Source organism: Arabidopsis lyrata (assembly GCF_000004255.2).
Source record: "Arabidopsis lyrata subsp. lyrata unplaced genomic scaffold ARALYscaffold_7, whole genome shotgun sequence".
In the NCBI taxonomy this organism is placed as follows: domain Eukaryota; kingdom Viridiplantae; phylum Streptophyta; class Magnoliopsida; order Brassicales; family Brassicaceae; genus Arabidopsis; species Arabidopsis lyrata.
Genome location: NW_003302549.1, coordinates 20,802,174 through 20,826,009, shown reverse-complemented (window position 1 = coordinate 20,826,009; position 23,836 = coordinate 20,802,174). Strand labels below are relative to the sequence as shown.

The 23,836-nt window shown below is 29.8% G+C and overlaps 3 protein-coding genes across 3 annotated transcripts; all 3 read right to left on the bottom strand.

Annotated features, from left to right (window-relative positions):
* Positions 1-3,282: 3,282 nt before the first annotated feature.
* Positions 3,283-5,304, bottom strand: LOC9304616 (probable aquaporin NIP4-2). Its single transcript, XM_002868498.2, has 5 exons — positions 5,097-5,304; positions 4,759-4,983; positions 3,911-4,108; positions 3,756-3,817; positions 3,283-3,652 (listed from the first exon to the last, which is right to left on the bottom strand). The coding sequence occupies exons 1-5, from the start codon at positions 5,226-5,228 to the stop codon at positions 3,418-3,420; spliced, it is 852 nt and encodes a 283-aa protein (XP_002868544.1). The 5' UTR covers positions 5,229-5,304; the 3' UTR covers positions 3,283-3,417.
* A 2,087-nt stretch (positions 5,305-7,391) lies between these two features.
* On the bottom strand, positions 7,392-11,643 carry LOC9304615 (putative aquaporin NIP4-1). Its single transcript, XM_002868497.2, has 5 exons — positions 11,311-11,643; positions 10,986-11,210; positions 10,445-10,642; positions 8,094-8,155; positions 7,392-7,795 (listed from the first exon to the last, which is right to left on the bottom strand). Exons 1-5 carry the CDS (start codon positions 11,440-11,442, stop codon positions 7,561-7,563), a joined length of 852 nt encoding a protein of 283 aa, XP_002868543.1. The 5' UTR covers positions 11,443-11,643; the 3' UTR covers positions 7,392-7,560.
* Positions 11,644-19,767: 8,124 nt separating this feature from the next.
* Positions 19,768-22,393, bottom strand: LOC9306639 (putative transcription factor bHLH086). The gene is made up of 5 exons (XM_002868496.2): positions 20,850-22,393; positions 20,667-20,771; positions 20,474-20,539; positions 20,295-20,360; positions 19,768-20,187 (listed from the first exon to the last, which is right to left on the bottom strand). The coding sequence occupies exons 1-5, from the start codon at positions 21,393-21,395 to the stop codon at positions 20,068-20,070; spliced, it is 903 nt and encodes a 300-aa protein (XP_002868542.1). The 5' UTR covers positions 21,396-22,393; the 3' UTR covers positions 19,768-20,067.
* Positions 22,394-23,836: the final 1,443 nt, after the last annotated feature.

Below are 23,836 nucleotides of genomic sequence, written 5' to 3'. Positions count from 1 at the left end.
TTCTTTGTTGGGTTTTATGGGATGATTCAAAGGGGATTCATGGTTCAAATCATATTAAGTTTATAGATCCGCTTATTTCGTTCATACTTAGATTCTTTTAGGACATCTTTTACTTAATGCATGTGTTTGGATTGATCACCAAACGCTGATCCAATAGGTTAGGAGCTCTAACCGGGTAAACTTAATCTCGGACATAGTGTTACCAATCCTTCGTGTTGTTGCCTATGTAAGTTGAGTAACAGGATTTAGAGTACTTAGCGAATCCAACCCTAATGCGTCGAACTATGCGTCGTTGCCTACGTAAGTTGAGTAACGGAGTATAGGGAGATTTGCCGGCTTATTCTATAACTTAGGATAACTCGTTCATTCACTTTCGTAGTTATGAACTAGAACAAAAACATAGAAATCCTAGAGATCTAAACCCTAGTAAGTCGCGAACCATGATCCCAAGAGAAACCCTAGAACAGCCAACGCGTTAGTCATATTAGTTTACAACCGATTATCATCTTAGTTTTCATTAGTTCATTTAGCTTTCATTCATTTGCTTTCTTATTTCATTGCATTAGTTATTAGGAAACCCAAAACCAAACCCCCAAAGTTTAGTTTTGTATTAGCTAGATCTTCTTGTTTGAATTCAATAACCCGTAGCTACACTTTCTGTGAGATTGATCCTTAAATACTACTCTGATTACTGTGCACTTGCAGTATACATATAGTCTTTTAGGTAAAAGTTCTGAAGTGAAATTCTACGCACATCAATCAAAGTGCTGGAACAGAGCATGGTCATGAAACAGAGCATGAGGTTGTAGGAACAAGTGATCAGTGGCGGAGCCAGAAAATCTATTCATCGGGGTCAAAATATTTTTTTTCTAAAAGATGCGTAAAAAGTAGATTCATAAGTCGATATACTAAAAGATGTGAAAGATGTTTTCTTATTTCCACCATCACACAGTCAAAGATTGGTTAAAAACACAAAGAAGAAAGAAGAAAAGGTAAAACGTTTTTAGATCAGGTCAAAATAAATGTTAAAATATTATATTACTTTATATTAATAGGTTTAATTGTAGTAGATTTACTTAAAATAAATTTTATTAGGCTAATATTATCTATAAGTACAGTGTAATTATTGGGTTTGTAACATTAATTTTTTATAGGGGTCAATATTTTTATTGGATTGGGGTCAATAATTTTTTTTATATAAAAATTCAACTATTTTTTAAAATTTCACCGGGGTCAATTGACCCCTTTGAATCTTCTCTCCCTCCACCCCTGCAAGTGATTCTCATTCACCTGTTTTAAGAAGAACACAAAGACAGATCAATAAATCTAAATATCTTCAAGATTATGTCTTACTTGTAGAAGAAGAAGGAGAAACGTTGCTTATGTGTTTAAACAACGAACCGAGAAACTTTCATGAAGCAAAGCAATTTAAAGAGTGGACAAGTGCATGTGAGGATGAGCTCAGTTCTATTGAAAGGTTCAAAACTTGGGATCTTGTTGACTTGCCAGTAGGAGCAAAGCCGATTGGTTTAAAGTGGGTGTTCAAGCTCAAAAGGAACTCAGATGGGAGTATTAATAAATACAAAGCCCATCTCGTTGCTAAAAGGTATGTACAAAAATACGGGGTGGACTTTGAAGAAGTATTTGCTCCGGTGGCACAAATTGAAACTATAAGGCTCCTTATTGATCTTGCAGCAGCACATGGACGGGAGATCCACCATCTTGATGTTAAAACGGCATTCCTACATGGAGAACTCAAGGAAACTGTTTATGTTTATCAGCCAGAAGGATTCGAAAGAAAGGGGAGTGACGATAAGGTACTGTATAGACTAAACAAAACATTGTATGGTCTAAGGCAGGCGCCAAGAGCTTGGAGCAACAAGCTGAATCATATTCTTATTGATCTTCAGTTTACAAAATGTTCAAAGGAGCCGTCAGTCTATCGCAAAGAAGCTAAAGAACATCTTCTCATCATAGCAGTATATGTGGATGATCTATTCGTTACAGGGACAAGTCTTGATGTCATCAACAAGTTAACGAGGAAATGTCTTCTACTTTTGAAATGAGTGATCTCGGGAAGTTGACTTATTATCTTGGGATTGAGGTGATGCAGCTTCAGGAAAGAATAGTGTTGAATCAGACTCGTTATGCTCTCAAGATTCTAGAGGAAGCCGGAATGAGAGACTGCAATCCAGTTCATACTCCTACGGAAGCAGGATTAAAATTGTCCAAGTCTGAAAAAGAGAAAGAAGTTGATGCTACGGCTTTTAGAAGAAATGTGGGCTGTTTTAGATACTTGCTACACACTAGACCAGACTTGTCATATTGTGTGGGAGTCATGAGCAGGTATATGCAGAGTCCTAGAGAGTCACATGAGACTGCAATGAAACAATGTCTTAGATACCTGAAAGGAACTACTACTCTTGGTCTCATCTTTAAACGGTGTGCTAGTATAAAATTAATAGGCTATAGTGATAGCAGTCATGATGTATATCAAGATGATGGAAAGAGTACAGCAGGCCATGTGTTTTACCTAGGTGAAAGTCCGATATCTTGGTGTTTAAAGAAGCAAGAAACTGTGGCAATGTCGTCTTGTGAAGCTGAGTTTATGGGAGGAACCGAAACTGCAAAACAAGCAATTTGGTTACAGGATATACTAAGTGAAATCACAGGAACTTTGAGTGAAAAATTTGTTATACAGATTGACAACCGATCAACAATTTCACTTACTAAGAACCCTGTTTTCCACGGTCGCAGCAACACATACATCGCCGATATCACTTTATACGTGAATGTGTCGAAAATGGTCTAATAGAAGTGGAGCATGTCCCTAGGAATGAGTAGAAGGCAGTCATCTTAACAAAGGCTCTGGGAAAGATTAAATTCAAGGAAATGAGGGAGCTTATTGGTGTCCAAGATGTGGTGAAAGAAGATTTCCAACTTAAAGGGGAGATTGTTGGTTTAAGCTTGAAAGAAGCTTAACCGGAAGATTGCTTAAACCGCAAGGCATTGGTTTAATGAAGAGATAAATGTTATATAAGGACATGTCGAGTTGTGATATGACTTATGCGGTTTTAGAGTTTGAGAAGTAATTGAGAGAGGCTTAGATTTTTGAGAGATTTTTCCTAAGAAATAAAAGAGAGTTATTCTTTTGATTTGTGTTCTTGATTACTTTTACAAACTAGAAAAACATTGTGGGCAGTAGATAGGGTATTTGCTCTAAAACGTTTGTTTGTCGAATGGTTTTGTTTTCTGAAGAAAACTGAAAATCCCTTTCCGGTCTAGATCACACAATGTGACGTGATGTTTTTCAGATTTAATTCAACTAAAACTAAGTTAATTAAAGAATTAAGGATGTATACAAATAATCAAGAGAAGAAAAAAAGAAAGTAAAAATAAGATCAAACAAAACAAAGATTAGCCCTCAGATTTAGAAGCATTGTTTTTTTGGGCTACGCTACGAAGAAAAGAAGCACTTTTTGTGAGTTCCCGGAGTGGCTTATCCGTAAATCTCATGAAGTTGTAAACAAAACCTCCGGCGAAAATTCCGACGAAGGGACCAACAATGTAAACCCAAATTCCTTTATATCTTCCCATCACTATTGCCGGTCCAAGACTTCTTGCTGGATTCATTGATGCTCCCGAAATAGGTCTAATAATAATCAAAACCCAAATTAATATTTTCACTTTTTATATGAAATATATTGTTAGTAAATTGTTAAAAAGAATTTGCTAAGTGGTATTTTTTTTTTTACCCGGCTACAAAGACGTTCAAAATTATTGTCATCCCCACAGCAATTCCAGCTAATTCTCCGGTCTATCAAAAAAAAAAAAAAAAAAGAAATAAGAACACTTCAACAACATAAGAACTTCCAAAAAAAACAAAGGTTGAGATATTGAAAACACTAACCGCACGACTATCAGTGGCAACACCAGAGATTACAAACATGAGGAGGAATGAGATAATGATCTCTGCAACGAGTGCTTGTCCCGATGAATCAGTCGGACTTGTTCCAAAGAAAGCTTTTGGTGTCACATTGAACATTAGTCTCAATGTCAAACTCGCTAGTAACGATCCCGTAAGTTGTGCACCTATATACAATGGTACCTGCCAAAACATTATACAATTATATTCGTTATTCAAATATCCAATCCGAATACTAAAAATTAGATTTCGCTTTCAAACGGCAAACGCAAACCGACCCGTCTAGCCATGAATTCAATCGTGCATTGTTCGTAAAATATTTATGGAAATTACTGTGTCAAATGTGTCACAATATTTTTACAAAACTATATTGTTGCAACTCTATCCCAAATTCGCTATGATTATATATATCTACTGTTTGGTTACGCTCGCATTTTGTAGCAAATGTATATCTACTAAACACAGATTTATGACCATTTTGCTATTGAATTTTACTATAGCTACAGAAATTATATCATTCTCTTGCATATTCTTGTAGTATAATGAAGGGTTTTGTGCAAAAAAACCCTCAAACTTGCCCATTTTTGTAACTTTATCCTCCATCTCCGAATCATGCAGATTAATCATACGAATTCCAAAATAATACTCAATATAACTTTTATACGTATATTATACAAAATAGCCAGCCAATCCATATTTTTATAAGAGAATGAAAAGTGTTTTTTTTTTCTTCTTTCAATTTCCTATTCTTCCCATTTAGATGTAAACGAGGAATCTAACGTTTGAAATAATTTAGATCTTATTGATATAGGCGATAGAGAAGAGATATATACCTGAAACCAAGGAAACCGCCGGAAAACAGCGAAAGTGACAGTGACGGCCGGGTTAAAATGTGCACCGGAAATGTGACCGGTAGAGTAAATCATGACCATAACTATGAGACCCCAAGTCACACAGATCCCTGGAAATGTTATTGTTCCTCCGTACAAGACATTCACTACCACCACTCCACATCCAGAGAATATTATGAAATACGTCCCAATCATCTCTGCTATCAACTGTAATCAATTTTATATTAAAAAAAAAAAAAATCAACAAATTTGTGACAAAATATTTATTATTATTTTTTAACTATGCAATAAAAAAATAGTTATTTTCCATTTTTTGTTACCTTTTGTGTAAGGCAAACAATGCTGGGAGAAGTACATATGGCCGTCTCGATTCCTCCTTGGCTATCTTTGCCATTACCTTTCTCAATTCTTGATATTTGTTCGGCTTCGATCTCTTCACAATGCGAAGTCATCTTTCGTTTATAAATTTATAAAAGAAAAATGTGGAGAGGAGAGTTTTTTATTTGGAGAAAACAAAACGAAAAATGAAACTTTTAGTGGTTTGAGAACTTGGCTATCAAAGAGTTTTTATAGATGGGAAACAGAAATTAGTTGTAACAATCACAGAAGAATGATTGGATTATATCTAATGAGTAGGAAAAATTAATAGAGCTGTACTTAGATGTAATATATGAAAGAAAAAAAAAAATGAAAAATAGGATTAGGCTTTGATGTTATATGTTAGAAATGGGTAAAACAGCGCCTACGATTTGTAGCAGGTAAGGAGTCACATATGTTCGTTGTTTTTCTATAATTACTACGTTGAACTATCTGTCAAAAAAAAATTAATAACTACTAAGTAATAAGTATCACCGCTAATTACTAACTACAGTAAAACCTCTATAAATTAATACTCTATAAATTAATAACCTCTCTAAAATAATAAATTTTTCCAGTCCCGAGTTGGGACCAGTGTAAAATATGACATAAATCGATAAATTAATAAGATAATAATTTTTTTGAAAATCTCTTGTAAACATATAGTCTCATCTATATTATAAATTAATAATTATATAAACTTATCAATATATATATATATATATATATATTTAACTTAATATATATATATATATGTATATTTAACTTAATATATATATATATATGATATAAATTTATTATATATGTCATATATGAATTACTATGATATATATTTAAAATATTATATGTAAAAAAATTAATGAAATATGACTCTATTATTGGGAAAAAAGTTTGGGTTGTTTTTTAAACTTAATAATTAGTTCTCTACTTACAATTGGTTTAAAAAAAAAATATTGCTTATAAAGAAAAAAAAATTCTTTTAAATAGAATTTTTTTAAGAAATTACAAAATTAGGAAAATCTATCTATAAATTAATAATTATTAATTTATCGATAAATTAATACCTCTCTAAATTAATAAAATTTTCTGGTCCCAACATTATTAATTTATAGAGGTTTTACTGTATTTGGTTTCGAACAAAACAACCAAACCTAAACCGATTTAATCCAAACAAAATTCATGTACTAATTAACTATTAATTAATTAAAAAGAAAAGTTACTAGTTAATAATTTATTATTATTTGATTAAATAATTTATATGTTTTGAGTCTTTCCTTGCATGATTCCTTTTTCTTTTACTTATTATGTTTGAATAACTGAGTTGACTTCTCATAATTAATACTTTTACAAAGAGTGTCATTCTAACATTTTTCACACAAACTAAAAAAAGTAAACAAATTTCATTTTTACCCCTTATTAATACACTAAATAATACCTTCTCTCTAAATAATAAACTAAAATAGTAAGGTTAAAAAAAAGAATTAATCTTTAAAACTGCATTGAAAACACAAAACGACATTTTTTGTGAAACGAGATTAAAACTTTCAAACGACACTCTTTGTGAAACGGAGGGAGTATGATTTATCAAATGTCCATAAGTTTTGTTTCGTGTAATGTTTATTAATTTGTTTTTCTTTTAATCAAACGTCAACTAAATAAACTACAAGCAAACCGAACCAACCCAAAGTAAATTAGACCAAAAGAAACTAAAATTCGGTTAGCTAAAATTTTGTTAAACCAAAATATTCAAAGCGTATCAAACCCTAACCAAAACCAAAAGGCCCTTAACAAAAATGACGCAGTGGTAAAATCATAAATAAATGGGTTATTTTTTCATTTGGAAGATGTTACTGAATTTAGGTGAATCAGAGTATAGGAGAAAAAGATGTGGCACGAATGATCGTTGATCCACCTCTTGTGTACATGTGTATTTGAAAGACTACCATCCGTCTATCCTGATGGCAGGCGGGTAATCTTAATCCGATAACCGATATGACTATGAGGACCGAGTTGAACATTAGTGGTCGGATCTTTCTACTCGCATGTGATAGGATGTTAAGTGTCGCCCAAATTTGGCGGTAATGATGTGACAAAAGTGCTTTGTGAAATTTGATTTAATGAATTTTTGGTTGGAAGAGCATCTTATTCATGTTTGCGATGCCCATACCGCATACCAATCTTCCTAAGGGGCCGAAAACTTTTTCGTCTTGCTCATTTTGCTGTGAGTCTAGTGAATTCAACATGAACATGGTGTGTCATTGTATTTTCAATTAATAATTTTTTGTATAATCTAGAACTTAAATCAAGAGTTACAGGTGATGTCTTTCTAGATTATACTAAAAGTTAATAAAAGAATTAACAATGCATACAAATTAAATATTCAAGAGGAACTAGTAACACAATAAGAAAAAACTAAGAGAAGAAAGATTAGGTCTTAGAACTAGAAGCTTTGTGGCTTGGAGAAACGGCACGGAGAAAAGAAGCGCTCTTAGTGAGTTCTCGGAGTGGCTTATCCGTAAATCTGATAAGGTTGTAAACAAAACCTCCTGATATAACTCCTAAAACGGGGCCAAGAATATAAACCCATATGTGTGTATATACTCCCATCACTAATGCTGGTCCTAGACTTCTCGCTGGATTCATTGATGCTCCCGAAATTGGTCTGTCAATTTTTTTTACATATTAATAAAGGGGTTTAAATCAGAAAACAAAAAACCAACAAATAAGATAATCAATCCAAAAAATATTGAACCATATTATAATATAGTTTACAGGGATTCCCCTTTACAATATCTATTAAGGTAGTATGATTTATTTTCTGGATTATTTTTTTTAGAATCGAATCGAAAAAATCGGATTTAAAACCTATTTTATAAAAAATATACATATTTGATTAAAATTTGAATTCAAACAAAAACCAAGCCCTAAATATACTTTTAAGATAAAAAGAGTATCTTTACCCGGCCACAAAGACGTTCAACATTATAGTCATCCCCACCGCAATTCCAGCTAATTCTCCGACCTGTTAAGAACAAATAACAGTTCAACAAAATAAGAAATTTCGTTCGCATATTTGATGTTTTCTTATATATATGGTTATTTTTTAATGGAAATATATATTGTAAAGTTAGAATATGCTCTAGCGAATTCAAGGGAAACAAATTGTTCTTAAAAGGAGAACTCAACTTTCCATCATATAATTTACCAATCATAAATTTTGTAAAATTTTGGAATGATGTTTATAAATTTTTCCATTCACCAAGATTAGTGACAATTTTCTAAAGGAATTTCATCATTCTGCAAGTTATAGCGAAAACAAAATTTTCTTGGCTTAGTAGTTTCCTCTTTTTTCATAAGTATTATTTATAGCCCCATCCTAAAATATTCAAATCTATATATATATACATTTTTGGATGACTTTTAGCAAATAAATCCTAGGGTTGGGCAGTATTTACAAAGAATGCCATTGGCATTTATTATTAATTTTACAAAATTTAAATAAAAGATATTAATCAAACAATATCTTGCCTAATTTGTTTCTAAAAATATTTACACAATCTTTCTATATATCTTCAAACAAATTTATAGCAAATATTTATATTAACATTTTGCATAGCAATAAAAATACTATTTTATAATAATCAAAATATTCACATAGAAAAATCAAATACACATACAGGAAAAGAACTATATCTATCATCATTTAAGCCGTTGTTTTATTTAAATAAAAAAAAACACAAAAAACTTGAAATCATATACTTTATATGATAAATTTAAAATATATATTAGTAGTATAAATTTAAAATCGTTCAAATAACGGTATACTACGGGTGAGATCCTAAAATTATTAGATTTTATAACAATAATAATTTATTTTCTTGGATTTTATAATACTAATAATTTAGCTAACGAGATAATATAGACGGGTTTATATGGGATGACGGGTTTGGGTCGATATTAATAAATAACGGTATATCACGGATGAAATCCTAAAATTAACAATCAAAATACAATTATACAATCTTAAACACAAAACAAAAGAAACAATATTAACAAAACAAATCCAACTTAAATTTAAAATTTTCAGTTATAAAAAACCCGACCCACGGTATACTGCAGAGTAAAATATTCAAAATTTTAAAATCCACCATACATCGTTACTTAAAAAAAAATGTATGTTTTCGTATTTATACATTTTTGGATGACTTTTAGCAAATAAATCCTAGGGTTGGACAGTATTTACAAAGAATGTCATTGGCATTTATTATTAATTTTACAAAATTTAAATAAAAGATATTAATCAAACAATATCTTGCCTAATTTGTTTCTAAAAATATTTACACAATCTTTCTATATATCTTCAAACAAATTTATAGCAAATATTTATATTAACATTTTGCATAGCAATAAAAATACTATTTTATAATAATCAAAATATTCACATAGAAAAATCAAATACACATACAGGAAAAGAACTATATCTATCATCATTTAAGCCGTTGTTTTATTTAAATAAAAAAAACACAAAAAACTTGAAATCATATACTTTATATGATAAATTTAAAATATATATTAGTAGTATAAATTTAAAATCGTTCAAATAACGGTATACTACGGGTGAGATCCTAAAATTATTAGATTTTGTAGCAATAATAATTTATTTTCTTGGATTTTATAATACTAATAATTTAGCTAACGAGATAATATAGACGGGTTTATATGGGATGACGGGTTAATAAATAACGGTATATCACGGATGAAATCCTAATATTAACAATCAAAATACAATTATACAATCTTAAACACAAAACAAAAGAAACAATATTAACAAAACAAATCCAACTTAAATTTAAAATTTTCAGTTATAAAAAACCCGACCCACGGTATACTGCAGAGTAAAATATTCAAAATTTTAAAATCCACCATACATCGTTACTTAAAAAAAATGTATGTTTTCGTATTTATACTTCAAAAATTGATAAATAGATATCTACATTTTAAAATACAAATTAATATGATATAGCTTCAGTTAGTCTTTTAAAAAATAACATTACATTTTTTAAAAAAATATAGCCCCGCGGTATACCGCGGGTTAAATTCTAGTATAAAGACAATTTTAGTAGTTTCCCACAAGTAATATACTGATCAGAGGTTATCATAGAATAACTATATTGATTAGCAAGCAACTCCAACTGTTTGATTTTTTTATTTAAAATAATCTCTTATGTAATTTTTGTTCAAAAAAAAAAAATGTAATTTTTGTATCCATTTTCATTTACAAATGATCTACCAATATGAATAAATTACTCACCGCTCGATTATCGGTGGCAACACCAGAGATAACGAACATTAGGAGGAATGAGATAATGATCTCTGCCACGAGCGCTCGTGCCGGCGAATCAGCTGGAGTTGTTCCAAAGAAAGCTTCGGGTGTCACTTTAAACATAAGTCTCAATGTCAAACTCGCTAGTAACGATCCTGCAAATTGTGCACCTATATACAATGGTACCTGCTCAAAGCATTATACAATTATATTCATTATTCAAATATTCACTATAAGTTAGGTTTCAATTGTTTTTTTTTTTACATATGTACATGTTTGCTAAAAGAACTCATAATTTGCTATCAATTTGCTTACTCTCTCAATGTTTTTAGCAAATGACGAGCTCTACATACTGAGTTGCTACCATTTTGATATTTATTTTTGGAATAGCAAACAAAACCATCAGCTTTTTAATATTGTATTGAGTATAAAATTGTTCTGTTTTCTTGTTTTGTCAAATTCTTTTTCTTCATGTTAAACTTTTACAAAATCTAGATCTTATTCCATCAAAGTAAAAAGAATAGATGACCTGATACCAAGGGAACCGCCGGAAAATGGCGAAAGTAACGGTAACGGCAGGGTTAAAATGTGCACCGGATATATGACCAGTAGAGTAAATCATGACCATAACAATGAGACCCCAAGTCACACAAATACCCGGAAAAGTTATTGTTCCTCCGTACAACACATTTACTACCACCACTCCACATCCAGAGAATACTATGAAATAGGTCCCAATCATCTCTGCTATCAACTGTAATCAATATTAAACGAAAATCCATTAACCAATTTGTGCAAAATATTTATTAACATTATACATATGCATTAATATTAATAAAATTTAGTTTTTAAACCTTTTGGGTAAGGCAGACAATGCTGGGAGAAGTACATATGACCGTCTCGATTCCTCCATGGCAATCTTTGCCTTTGCCTTTCTCAATTCTTGATATTTGTTCTTCTTCTATTTCATCACTATGCAAAGACATTTTTCTGAATTTTTTTCTTAGAAACAAGTTTTTTTTTTTTTTTTTAAGTTATGGAGAGATGTTTATTTGACAGAGAAAAAAAAAAACGAAAAATTTGGTGGTTAGAAAATTTGGAGATTAAAATGTAAAATATACATTAGTTGAAACAATCACAGAAGGAGTGGATTAAATCTAATGATTTGGAATAGTAGACTTGTTATTGGATGTAACAGATGAAAAGTAGGATCAGAAGTTATGTGGAGATGAGTAAAAGATGCTAAAATGGCTAATTAAGGAGTCTAGTTGGAGTTGCAAATTTGTAGGAGTTATTATTTTTCCTCACTTCGTAGTCGTAGACCTGTTAAAATCAGATAGTATAACAAAATTAGAAAGTTTGACAAATAAAAAAAGGTAGAAAAAACAAAACTACTTTTGTAGGGGTGATCAAGTTATATGTGTTTTGATGAGAATGTTAGAGGCTTTGTTTCATTATTGGGCTCGTATTCAGTATTGATCTGAATTGTTTTTGTGGTGGCTTGGTTTTTTTGTATTGGGTCTAGCCATTCTTCATTAGATCTCCAGCATTTTGGGCATCTCCAAGAATGGACTAGGATTGGTGATGACAAGACCATTGGGTTTCATGCGTTTTGGTGCAAGTCTAAAAGTGATTCTTGATGAGGTTTTGGTTTAATTGCATTATAGACCTGGATGCTATGCATTTTAACCAATCGAGCAAAACACCACAAGAGATGCCTAATCTTAATGGAAGCAAATATTTATGTTTTCAAGATTCTTGTTACATATACATCAAGATACAATCGTTACAGTTTTAAATCTTATAGATGCTTCCAACTTCATTCAAAGTTTATATCACATAGTTGTAAACAGAAACCCTCTCTCATGGTTTCAATTTTTTCTTTCTTTTTGTAGATTAACCATAAAATAATAAAACAAAAAATAACATAAATTCTATACTAGCAAATAGAATGCTATAAAGTCACTTCAGCTATTTATGTAGAATTATTTGGTAGTTAAAAGGGGTTTATGGCTGATATTTTTAATTGAACTGAAAAAATTTCAAAAAAATTTAAAAGATAAAAATATCAAATGAAATGAGACAACAAGTTTCAAAACAATTTTTTTTAACAATAAATAAACATATATTTTACAAAAAAATATGATAAAAATATGTAAATCCTCAAAAACATTTTTAAGATTTTTATAATTATTAGAAAATAATATGGTGAAAAGATGCGATCATAAAAAAAAATATTAAACAAAAAGTTATAATGAGTAGATGCAATTTTTCAATTTTTAAACTATTATAAATATAACTATATAAATATATTCATCAAAATATTACGATAAAAAGACGCAATATTTTAAATTGTATTATGTTAAAAAGAGACAATCTTCGAAAAAATTAAACAAATAACCAAAATAGATAATTATTTAGGAAAAAATAATAATAATATAGATAACAAAGTATATACATGAATGCTAAATAGCAAAAATGTAATTTTTTATGAAAATATCAAACAAAAAGAAATAATAAATTTATACCATTTTAAAAAAAATATATATAGAGTTACAAAGACATGAAAGTTTAAATAGAAAAAATTGTTTGTAAAAGACACAATTATTGGAACCAAGTGTTTGTGATGACAAACACGAATAAAACATGGTGACAAGATAATACTCTAAATGAACAGATATAACTTTAATTAATGCTTTTTTCAAAAAAAAAAGCTTTAGTTAATGCTCTAAAAATGTATTACAAAAGGCAATGTTGCAACAGTTCATCAAATATACAAGTTGTAATAATTCATCAAATAAACTAAAGTTGCAATGGTTCATCAAATATATCAAATATTATAACGGTTCATCAAATAAACCAAATGTTACAATGATTCATCAGATAAACCAAAATATTTATTGATTCGTCAAATTAACCAAATGTTACTATGTTCTATTAAATGGTAGCAACATATTCATTTAAATAGCAATTAAAATTAAAATTTGATGAAGAACTATAACTGAAAGACGCGACCGTAGATATCATATATAGTAAAAATTGCAATCGTGTGTCAAATATACAAAATGTTGCAACGGTTCGTCAAACGAACTAAAGATTACAACGGTTCATAAAACAAAACCAACAATTGCAATAATTGTCAAATAAACCAAATGTTGCAACGGTTCAATTAAACGGTTAAATTTTTATTTAAATACATTTTAGTAACTAAAATTGAAATTATATTTTATAAAAAGTTACACCGAAAGACGTGACTGTAGATAATTAAATGTTATAACAGTTTATAAAATAAACCAAAAGTTGCATTTGTTCGTGAAATAAACTAAAATGTTGCAATGGTTCAACTAAACGGTTGCAACCGTTTACGAAAAATTATGATAAAAAACGCAACCGTAGAAGATATTTTAAAAAACGCAATCGGATCGCAACTTTCTAAAAAAATTCAACCGTAAAATAATATTTTTAGTTTTAAAATAATTAAATGTTTTTACATATAATCGCCTGATTGATTTTTTTAATGAATGATATAATTAAGGAGGTTATACTACTAAATATATGCATATGTAAACTATGAAATAAAACTAATTTTATATGTAGTTTATTGGTTTACGTAAAAAGAAATTCAATAAAACGACATGACCGTACAAAAATAATTGTAAGAAAAACAAGCATAAATATTTAAACGAAAGGTTGCAATAAAAATACGCAACTGTTCATATATGTAAATGGTATTTATTGGAAACGACATAACCGTAAAAAAATAACCGATTAAAACGAAAATTGCGATAAAAGACGTAACCAAAATAACCGTAAAAAATAGCCGATTCAAACGAAAAGTTACGATTAAAAGACGCAACCGTTCAGATGTGCAAATGGTATTTATTAGATTGCTATTATATATAGATTAGTAGAGAATATCTTTCTAATAAAATAGTATATATATTGAAAGTCACACTTGCACATTAAGAAAATACCATTTCGTATATTAATATTTTAAACTATCAAAGATTCCTCCAATAATGTGGAACTATAAAATATAAATGCTAACAATGAATAAAATTACACGATCTAAAAGAGTTTGGACCATTCACATCAATCAAGATTATATTAGACCGTACCTAATTGAATGATATAAAACAAAAATGAAGACTAACAAACAATGTTGTGATTCAGAATTGGAAGTAAAAAAACTTTAATTCTCCTAGTCTCAGTTTGTATTAATCAATTATACATGCACGTGGACGTGTACAAACTTTACTACCTTTGAGAATTTCTTTATGTCGTGATTGATAATCAGTATGTAATATTATATATGTATTTCCGGCCTGCCATTCTTTCAATGACGTTTATTTGATATACAGATAAGTCTCAGTATTATTAACATAGTGTGCATAATTTTTATTTCTTTTGTTATAAAACTTTTATATGTTTGATAAATTATAAATACTAGTGTCAGGATTATAAATTCAAGCATCCATTGAAATGGAAACAGTAAAGAGGCTAAAATAAAGTACTTTAAAACTGTTATTAATTAATAAAGTCTAAAGGGTAAATATTTAACATAAACGGTTGAAACTCCATAAAATAAATATTTCATAGAAATTAGTGTAGTTTTTAGTGTAGTTTCGTTTTTTCTGTGTTAAGTTTTGAGATATTAGACATGCAACCAAAAGGAATTACAAATATCCTTATCAAAAACAAAAAAAAAAACTTAGAAGGTTCCAACAATTTTGGAAATAATAAGAAAAATCGTTTGCGATGATCAGTTTTGGATCTAATTGAATAAGGATGTGACACTGAAAGGCTAGCTTTATCCTTACGAAAACTAGAGTTTGGCACTGGCCTATTCATAATCTGGTCTTGTCCAAGATGTAGTAAGAGTGTGGCTGGAAATAACTTGTACTTTGTTTTTACAACATCCAACATTTTATATATATATATATATATATATAAGCTATCGATTTATTCGATCAGCCCTGATAGAAACACACCGAAGTGCTACCGAATGGACTTCTTCCCAAAAGATAACCACACTACCTAATCTGAATTTGAAATGTTTTCCTCTAACTCCATGAGATAACTGACCCAACATTATTTTGCAATATGTTGTACTTGGCCTTCAAATTTATATTGTGTCAGTTGATTCCACCAAAAACTATCTAGTCGCAGTCAAAAACATGTTCTGCCATGAACCTTTGGAATCTCGCAGTCACTTGTTCTTCACATGTCGATACTCGGAAGAGCTTTGGTCTAGGCTAGCAAGTAAGCTTCTCACTAGAAGCTTTTCCACAAGCTTGGATACCGTTCTCAAGCTACTCACGGATAAGCCTATGGGAAATGATCGTCTCTTCTTGACGAAATATACTTTTCAAATCACAGTTCACTCGCTATGGAAAGAAAGAAATAGGAGAAGACATGGAGAAGTTCCAACTTCATCAACTCAAATGATTAGGGAGATAGATAAGCAAATCCGAAACAGAGTCTCTTCCATACTAGATCTCGGAGATCAACGTACGAAGGTTGTATGATGATGTGGTTCGCATCAAGATAAGGAAAAAGCTCTCATCATTTTTTTTAAAAATTGGTTAATGTATTCAAAAACTCTTAGACAAACGCAGCTGTAAAAAGTTTTTTCGAATAAATTTTACTATTTATTAAAAAAATAAATAATGTCACGTCATAATTATCCGATATTATTCAAACGCCGTTTAATTTTTGATACAAACAACGCAACACTTTTCTCGAGTCATCAACTTGACGGCAAACCTTCGCTATCTTCCTAACAAAATAATGCACGAGACAACTGTCAAGACTCAAGACGATATAGCTTGTCATACTACAGCCGATAATTGCCAAAATTTACTCAAGAATTCATAGTTTAACAATAAGACTACAAATAATTGGTACGTAAAAAATTAGAAATAAAATACAAATATTTAAACATTTATCCATATATGCATTCTATAAATAAATGTCAACTATTTTTAAACTACCCTTTGTGTTAGATTGAACCAATTGTTTCAAAAAAATAATAATAATAATTGTAGAAAAATGATAAAGAAGACAAGAGGATATATAAAATGTTAAAAATATGTCGGTTTTGTTGATTTTTGGATGGATAAAATTTGATCTATAAAGTTTAGAATACATCTTCTGAAATTGAGAATGTGTATTCTATACACTATACATATTCTATGAAATTTAGATTATGTATTCTACACACTCTACATGTTCTACGAAATTTAGAGTCATTTCTATTCTAAGGTATTTAGAATACTAATTTCTTCGAAATTTATAATATATATTCTATATTTTTCTCTTTGTTCTACAAAAATTAGAATATGTCTTAAGATATATCATATATTCATATTCTAAAAATATTAGAAAACGTATTCTTAAATTTTTTCTTATATTCTATAAGAATTAGAAAGTATATTCTATCTAATTTAGAATTTCTTAAAAAATAAAGGAAACAAAATCTTAATTAGGACACACGATATTATCTAGCCCTTGATTATCTCTACATTATGTCGTCTTATTAATAAGACACACGACATTAGATTTTTCCTATCAGCCTCATGCATCAAAGCATTTTCTCAAATCTTTGGTTTTGAATTCCCACGGCACAAATTTGTTCCAGATGTTTTGTTTTTGTATTTAATTAATCTATAATCTGTATAAATTGGAAAATCATGATTAAACCAACAAAATAAAGCAAAAACCTTTACATGTCTATAGACTGAAATTCAAAGAAGAAGAAGAAGAAGTAAATGAGACTTTGGAATGAATGACGGAAGTAAAACTATTGTCGCTCTTGCTCTATAGTTTAGTCCAAAAATTAAAAAGAAAATTAGGGAAAGATTTTGCAAGATTTTAGAAAAAAATAGAAATTTCTATAATTTTAGAAGATTTTTTTATGTTTAAGGGTATAATGGTATCAAAATTTTAGTAAATCATATGTCACCAAACTTCAACATTGAATGCATATCTGGACAAATTTTAAAATAAACCTCCTTAATATCCAATTTTCCCTAAAATGTAATAGAAAAAAATTGGTAGGAAAATGAAATATCACAAATAATTATACTGTAAATAATGAAACAATAAATTTTATGCATGAAATGATCTGGCGAATGCATAGAATATCACGTGTCCCAGATTATGGAGACACGAAAACATATTGAAAAAATTATCAACCAATTATAAACGAGAGAATCTTCAAAGGATTATCCACAAAGCTAAATAAATTACGAGGCATAATTAGATTTAACCAAAACTATTAATTTGAAATTTTTAGAGAAGATGACGCATTTTGTATTTAAAAATAATATAAGAAAGCAAATTTTATTTTTTGTGATAGCTAAAAATTTTGTGTCAATAAAAGTAAAGGAAATAAAATATAGATTTTAGCATGTTTTCATGAGATGCATATTAATCAACCAGTGACCACTAAAAAATTCATATGAAACTATTGTATGCTCTAAACTTGATTTGTATTTTATCTTAAAAAATTATTTTTTGTGAGATAAAATACCGAAAGTAATGTTGGTAGGAAATATTTTAAGGGGATCGTTAAAGTTATCTTTGTAAGAGTTGTTTAAAAAATTTGTTGTCTAATTAATTATCCCAATAACATCTTTTGTCTTATTCACATAATAGAACTTACGCAAAGTACACAACTAATGTAAGTACACATTTCAAGTACAGCGATTAAAGTGGGATTGTCAATGTAGCTATTTCATGTGATTATTGAATAGAAAATGTAAATATTCTTCACCTTAATTTCTTAACATTAAAACTATGCTAAAGAATGAAATTAATGTTTATAATATATCGAGCACGTATCCCTAATCTTTCACAAAAGGACACACTTTGACCTTGAGATGATGATTTAGATCTTAAGTATGTCTTCCAATCAGTTAATTAAAGTTGTTGTTTATTGAAACGAAAAAGAAAAGTAATTCCACTGTTAAAGATTCTAATTGTTTGGTTAACAAAAAAGAAAAAGATGCATGGTAAATGAAATTATTTCGCCTTATATTGACATTTATCGTTTAACTTGTTTTTTTTTTTTAATCAAATCCTAATTATTATTGAGCAACTGTTTGTAAGATTAGTACTACATTATATGATTAAAAAGACGTTAAAAAGGATACTCTCTCTGTATTTGAAAAAATGTCGTTTCAACTGTTTTTGGGTGAATTAAGAAAGGGCACAGAATTACAAAACTAACCTTATGAGAAACGATTATTTACAATTATATTTTATATTTTTTAAATCAATTAAGAAAGGGCACAGAATTTTATGAAAATCGATTCGTATCTATAGTTTTGGTAATTTAGACTGATTAATTATGATCAATTAATTAGGGGTAATTTAGGAAATTTTATGCAAAAGTTGTTAAAATGACAACTAATTAAAAACACAGAAAAAAGGCTAGAACGACATTTATTCAAATACGGAGGGAGTAATATTTTATAGAAGACGTTACAAGACATAGTTTCAATAAATGTTTAAAAGATTTTTGTTCCCATGTTATTTTTGCTACCGTCCATCTTTAGTACGTAATATAAAGACTCTTCTTTAGTTTCGATTCGTCTGGAATGTCCATCTTTAAAAGACGTATCAGAATATAAGCTTTATATATACTTACTATATATAGTATATACTAGAATCTAATACGGCTAGTAAAATTAATACATGTACATTAATTTTCTGATTCTTTACCTTTTGTATATAATAGTTAAATCTCTTTAATATTATGAATTTACGTAAATATAATAATCCGTAGAAAATGATTTAAGCTAAAATCTTCTACATAGTAGTAGAAGAGGATGGAGTGAACAGGTTAATTAGAAAATAATGAAATGCAAAGAGTGTTTTAAGGAGGATTTAAGTTTTAATTTCTAATGAAATATATTTGTGCTTTTTTTTCAGTTGCCTTATTAAAAATATATGCATGCCTAAAATCTGAAAACATAAAAGATTCTCTCAAAGAAACTCAGAAACCAAAATTTTGCAATCACATTACGCATATATCTTGGAGTTGGAGGTCGGAGAATTACAAAAAAAAATAGAAGCATACATATACATAGTACTCTCTCCGTTTTCGAATAGTTATCGTTTTAGAGAAATTTTTTTGTTTTTAATTAGTTGTCGTTTTCAGTTTTCGATGCAAAATTTATTACTTTTTTATTTTTTATATTTATTTTTATTGTGCAACTTGATTTACTATTGGTTAAATTATGTTTATGTAGATAACTAATGATATTTTTATATTGAAAAACTAACAACATTAATAGTTTCTTAATTTGTGTGCATATAGTTAAAACGACAACTATTCGAAAACGGAGGGAGTATATAACTATAATCATCTAATCTACTATAAAGATTCCGTCCTCGTGTGGATCGACGTTGACATATCGTCGGTGACTTCAATGTGTTGGCTCTTACATAATTAAAAGGAATCAAGAACATCTCGATTTGCACATAACTTAACGTTACTTATTATTAACTATTTTTTGAAACCGAATTCAAAAGTGATGAGTCGTTTGGCATCATAATTAATGCGGATACATTTCATAATTAATCATCCTGCTATACTTGTTTTTCTAGTTTGAGTTACTATCTCTTTGCGTTGATGAGAGGATTGCGTCAATGGCTTCTTTAACTTGAGAAATGTCCGGAGCTTTTCCTCCTTGCGCCGGCCAAAACTCATCGGCCGCAAGTACCTATAAAAAGACATTTAAATTTTTTGTTATATCAATACTTGAAAAACCTTATATATCACATAGCTTATGATATATAATTAACGGAATGGTTGATAAGAATAATTTACCTTAACTTGTACTTGAAGAAACTTGACATAGCCAATTGCTTTCTCAAGCATAGTCACCAAATCCACCTAAATAAAAACCACCATAAAGATAAAAATCATCAGTACAAGACAATATTTATTATCCTCTAGGTTTGAGATCCAAAAGTTGCTGTAAAAGTAAAATTTTACATATATCATACCTTGGTGCCATTGGGTACAAGTTCTTGCAATACTTTGAGGCGCTCGCTTATCCTTTCTCTTCGGTTCTAGAAAAGAAACATTGTTTCATATTGGCTGATTGACTAACGCACATATGTATTTTTTAGTTTTCTTGACTTAAATCCAAAAAGAGAACCATGGCCAAAAATGTTGATGAATAAAAAGAAAGCAAACCTTAGCTGCTAGGCTTTGTGGATCTTTAGGTGAAGTTGTTGCCTTAGGTTTGGCCTCTCCATTGGTACCACTACTTGGCTTCTTCGAAAGGTGAGTGTTATCTCCCTATGGATCAATAGACGGTAAAATGTTAACATCTATAAGTGACCTAAATCAAAATTCTTAATTTATACTAATAGTTACCGTGAAAGGACGTTTATTTCCAGCCAGTTTAGGGGACGCAGACTCGTGCCTTAAACCGGTGTTTACAATGGTTGAATCTGAATATAACCAGTCTCCATTTCCATGGTTTGTCGCCGGTTTACATCTGGAATTTGAAGTCAATTCAAAACTGCTCGTTGTTTCAAAGCTATTTGAGGTTTTGATGACTCTAGGGCTAATACTATCCATCTGATGATGACTCCAGCCTGTGTAGCCGTAACTCATGTTCTCCTCCAAGACCGAGAAGGCACCACCGTTTGTCACAGGAGAGATAAAGCTTCGGTGATAATCAAAGCTAAAGAATGATGAAGCGTTGAAATCCATCAAAGAATTATGATCCTCAATGCTTTCCCCGGAAGGGTAAAACACACACCCTTGATTCTGTTGATGATCAGAATTCATGGTGCTACTGCTTGAAGCTGAAGCTCTTCCCTCTAATCCAAAATTCTCGGGTGAAGAGAGGTCTTCTGAAGAAGTTGGGTTTGAGATGTAATTAGGCTCATTGCAATGATCGTTAATGAGTGACATTGTTACTAAGTATAGGGTGTTCTAGTGAGATGTATGGGGTTTCTATTTTTTCTATCTTAGGTTTTGCTTTGGAAGTTTAAGAAGATTTGAGAAATCGAAACAACGAAGAATGGTTTTAAGATTGTAGATTGGTAAGCAAAGAGAGACAATGTTTGTGTAGTTATGTTATCATAATAAAGGTTTATATAGGCGGTTCATTCTAATATTTTAAAAGAAAATGATGACATTTAGATATATTTTTTAGTTTCTATTTAAGTTATAATTTTTTAAGAGAGGAAGCTGGCATGAGATCAAAATAGATATTTCTCGAGTTTATTAATCTTATCAGTCGAAGCTTCGAAGTGATTATGAATGTAAATTTACATGCAAGTACACTTTTTATAATTTAAAATAGCAAATTTGATTACTGCTTCTTTCCACTTAGGAAAGTAATCACTAAGTTTTGTAAGTGAAAACCGTGCAAAGAAATAAACATTCTAATAAGCCATCTTAAAGGTTTCATTAAAATAGATGTTACAAAGGACCGTCCAAAAAGATTATTCTACAATATTGATCGAATTTCACAATTTTTATTTACTGAATCAAAGACATATATCAAACGGAATCGGAGCAAAATATATAGCAGATGATTAAGGCCATTGCCCATGTATTAAAATCAACACATATACTATTGAGAATTTAGTCCAACTTCCACCTATACTTTTATTGCCTCCAAAACATGAAACTTTCTTAGTTATCGAGAACAAAACTTCCACTCCTTGGATCGATCGATCCTCAACTGTTGGTCAACTTTTTGTTCTCTCGATCGTTTTTGGCCCGAACAAGCCCAATAATGGATCAAAACCTCCAAATCCCGAACAAACACCTATAACCCGTAAAAGACTCATGACAAGACCAAAAAGACGCAAAAAATGGATTACGACGCGACAAACGACTCAAAAACAAAACTAACCAAATGACTTAATACACCAAAAACGCAACATATCAATAAACTTGGTTCGTTTGATTTGTTTTAACTTAGTAATCGTCGGTTCACAAAAAAAAAAAATTCTCAACATAGATATAAATAGAGCTGTCGATTAGGGCATAATACCGCAGGCTATAACTCAATCCAAACCCAATCTACCTTATAAGAGAGTGGTCTAAGGCTTTATTTTTTGTGTTCGTTGTCTTGCAGGCGGAGCTTACCATGGTATGGTCTTTAGTAGGCTTATTGTTGCGGTTTGCGGGCATGACTGCGAACTAATCTCTTACTAATAAAAGATACTAATTGAGGCCTCTCAAGCCATCCACATCAGCAATAGCAAAAACACCTAGGAGAATGCCACATCAGCGCATCAATTTTTTTAATTTCTCTCATGATGCCACGTCACCTAATTAGGGTAATTAAGAAACTAATCTACGAACTCATTAAACGCCTCTTCCCTCAAGCTAATAATATATCTATGAAATAGTGGTAACTAAAATAAATTTTTAAGTGAACTGCAAAGGTAATACCAAATTAAACAGCATAATCTAGCTATGTATAGGTAACTCATTGGTATTATCAAAGTTGAGAGTGGAAAACGAATGCTACTAGCCTACTACCAATGAAACTAAAACAATAGAGGTAGAACTTATGTATCATTAACACAAATTTAAACTCTTTTCTTAAAATGTGAGTTACACGTCTCACTTCAATTTCAAAAACTTTATATTTAAGGGATATACAAAACAAGCTGCAAAAAATTGAAATGAATATTTAATTTTAAAATGAAGAAAACAAATAAATATGATTTGAAAATAAAGTATGAGATGTATATATAGATGAATATATCCTAATAATAATTAGAAAAAAAAATCACAAAGAAAATTTTTAAAGATGGATAAAACTGAACAATAATTTGTACCATACATGTTTCTATTAAAATATTAAATATTACATCAAATGTATTCTAAACAAACTAAAAAATAATTTCAATCTAAATTAGTGTAATGATTAAATGTATACCCGGGCGTAGCCCGGATTACCTAGTAAAAATTAAAATTTATAATTATTAAATTTTTTGTAACAATTCCACTTCTTTCAAGTTTATAACCCACGACTTGAGTTTTAAGTTTTCTTATCTTTTACCTATTATCTCTAAAATTTGTTTTTCTTGAGTTTAATCTTTTTTTTTTTTGTACCTCCACCACAATTCTACGAGATTATAACTCCACCATGATTTCATTTTCTTTAATGTTGCCAATTTTCATATTTTTCTTCGTTGTAAGTAACTCTTTTTCTTCAAGATCGATAATGTTCTAATATGTATCCTCTTACGTCTAAATATACATATTTCTTTCATTCACACAAACATAATTCCTCATTCACACAAAGACACAAATATTTAAATCAAAGATTTTCGAATTGTGACTGTGTGTTAATTAGTTCATTTATTTAGTTTCCAGTTTTATGAAAT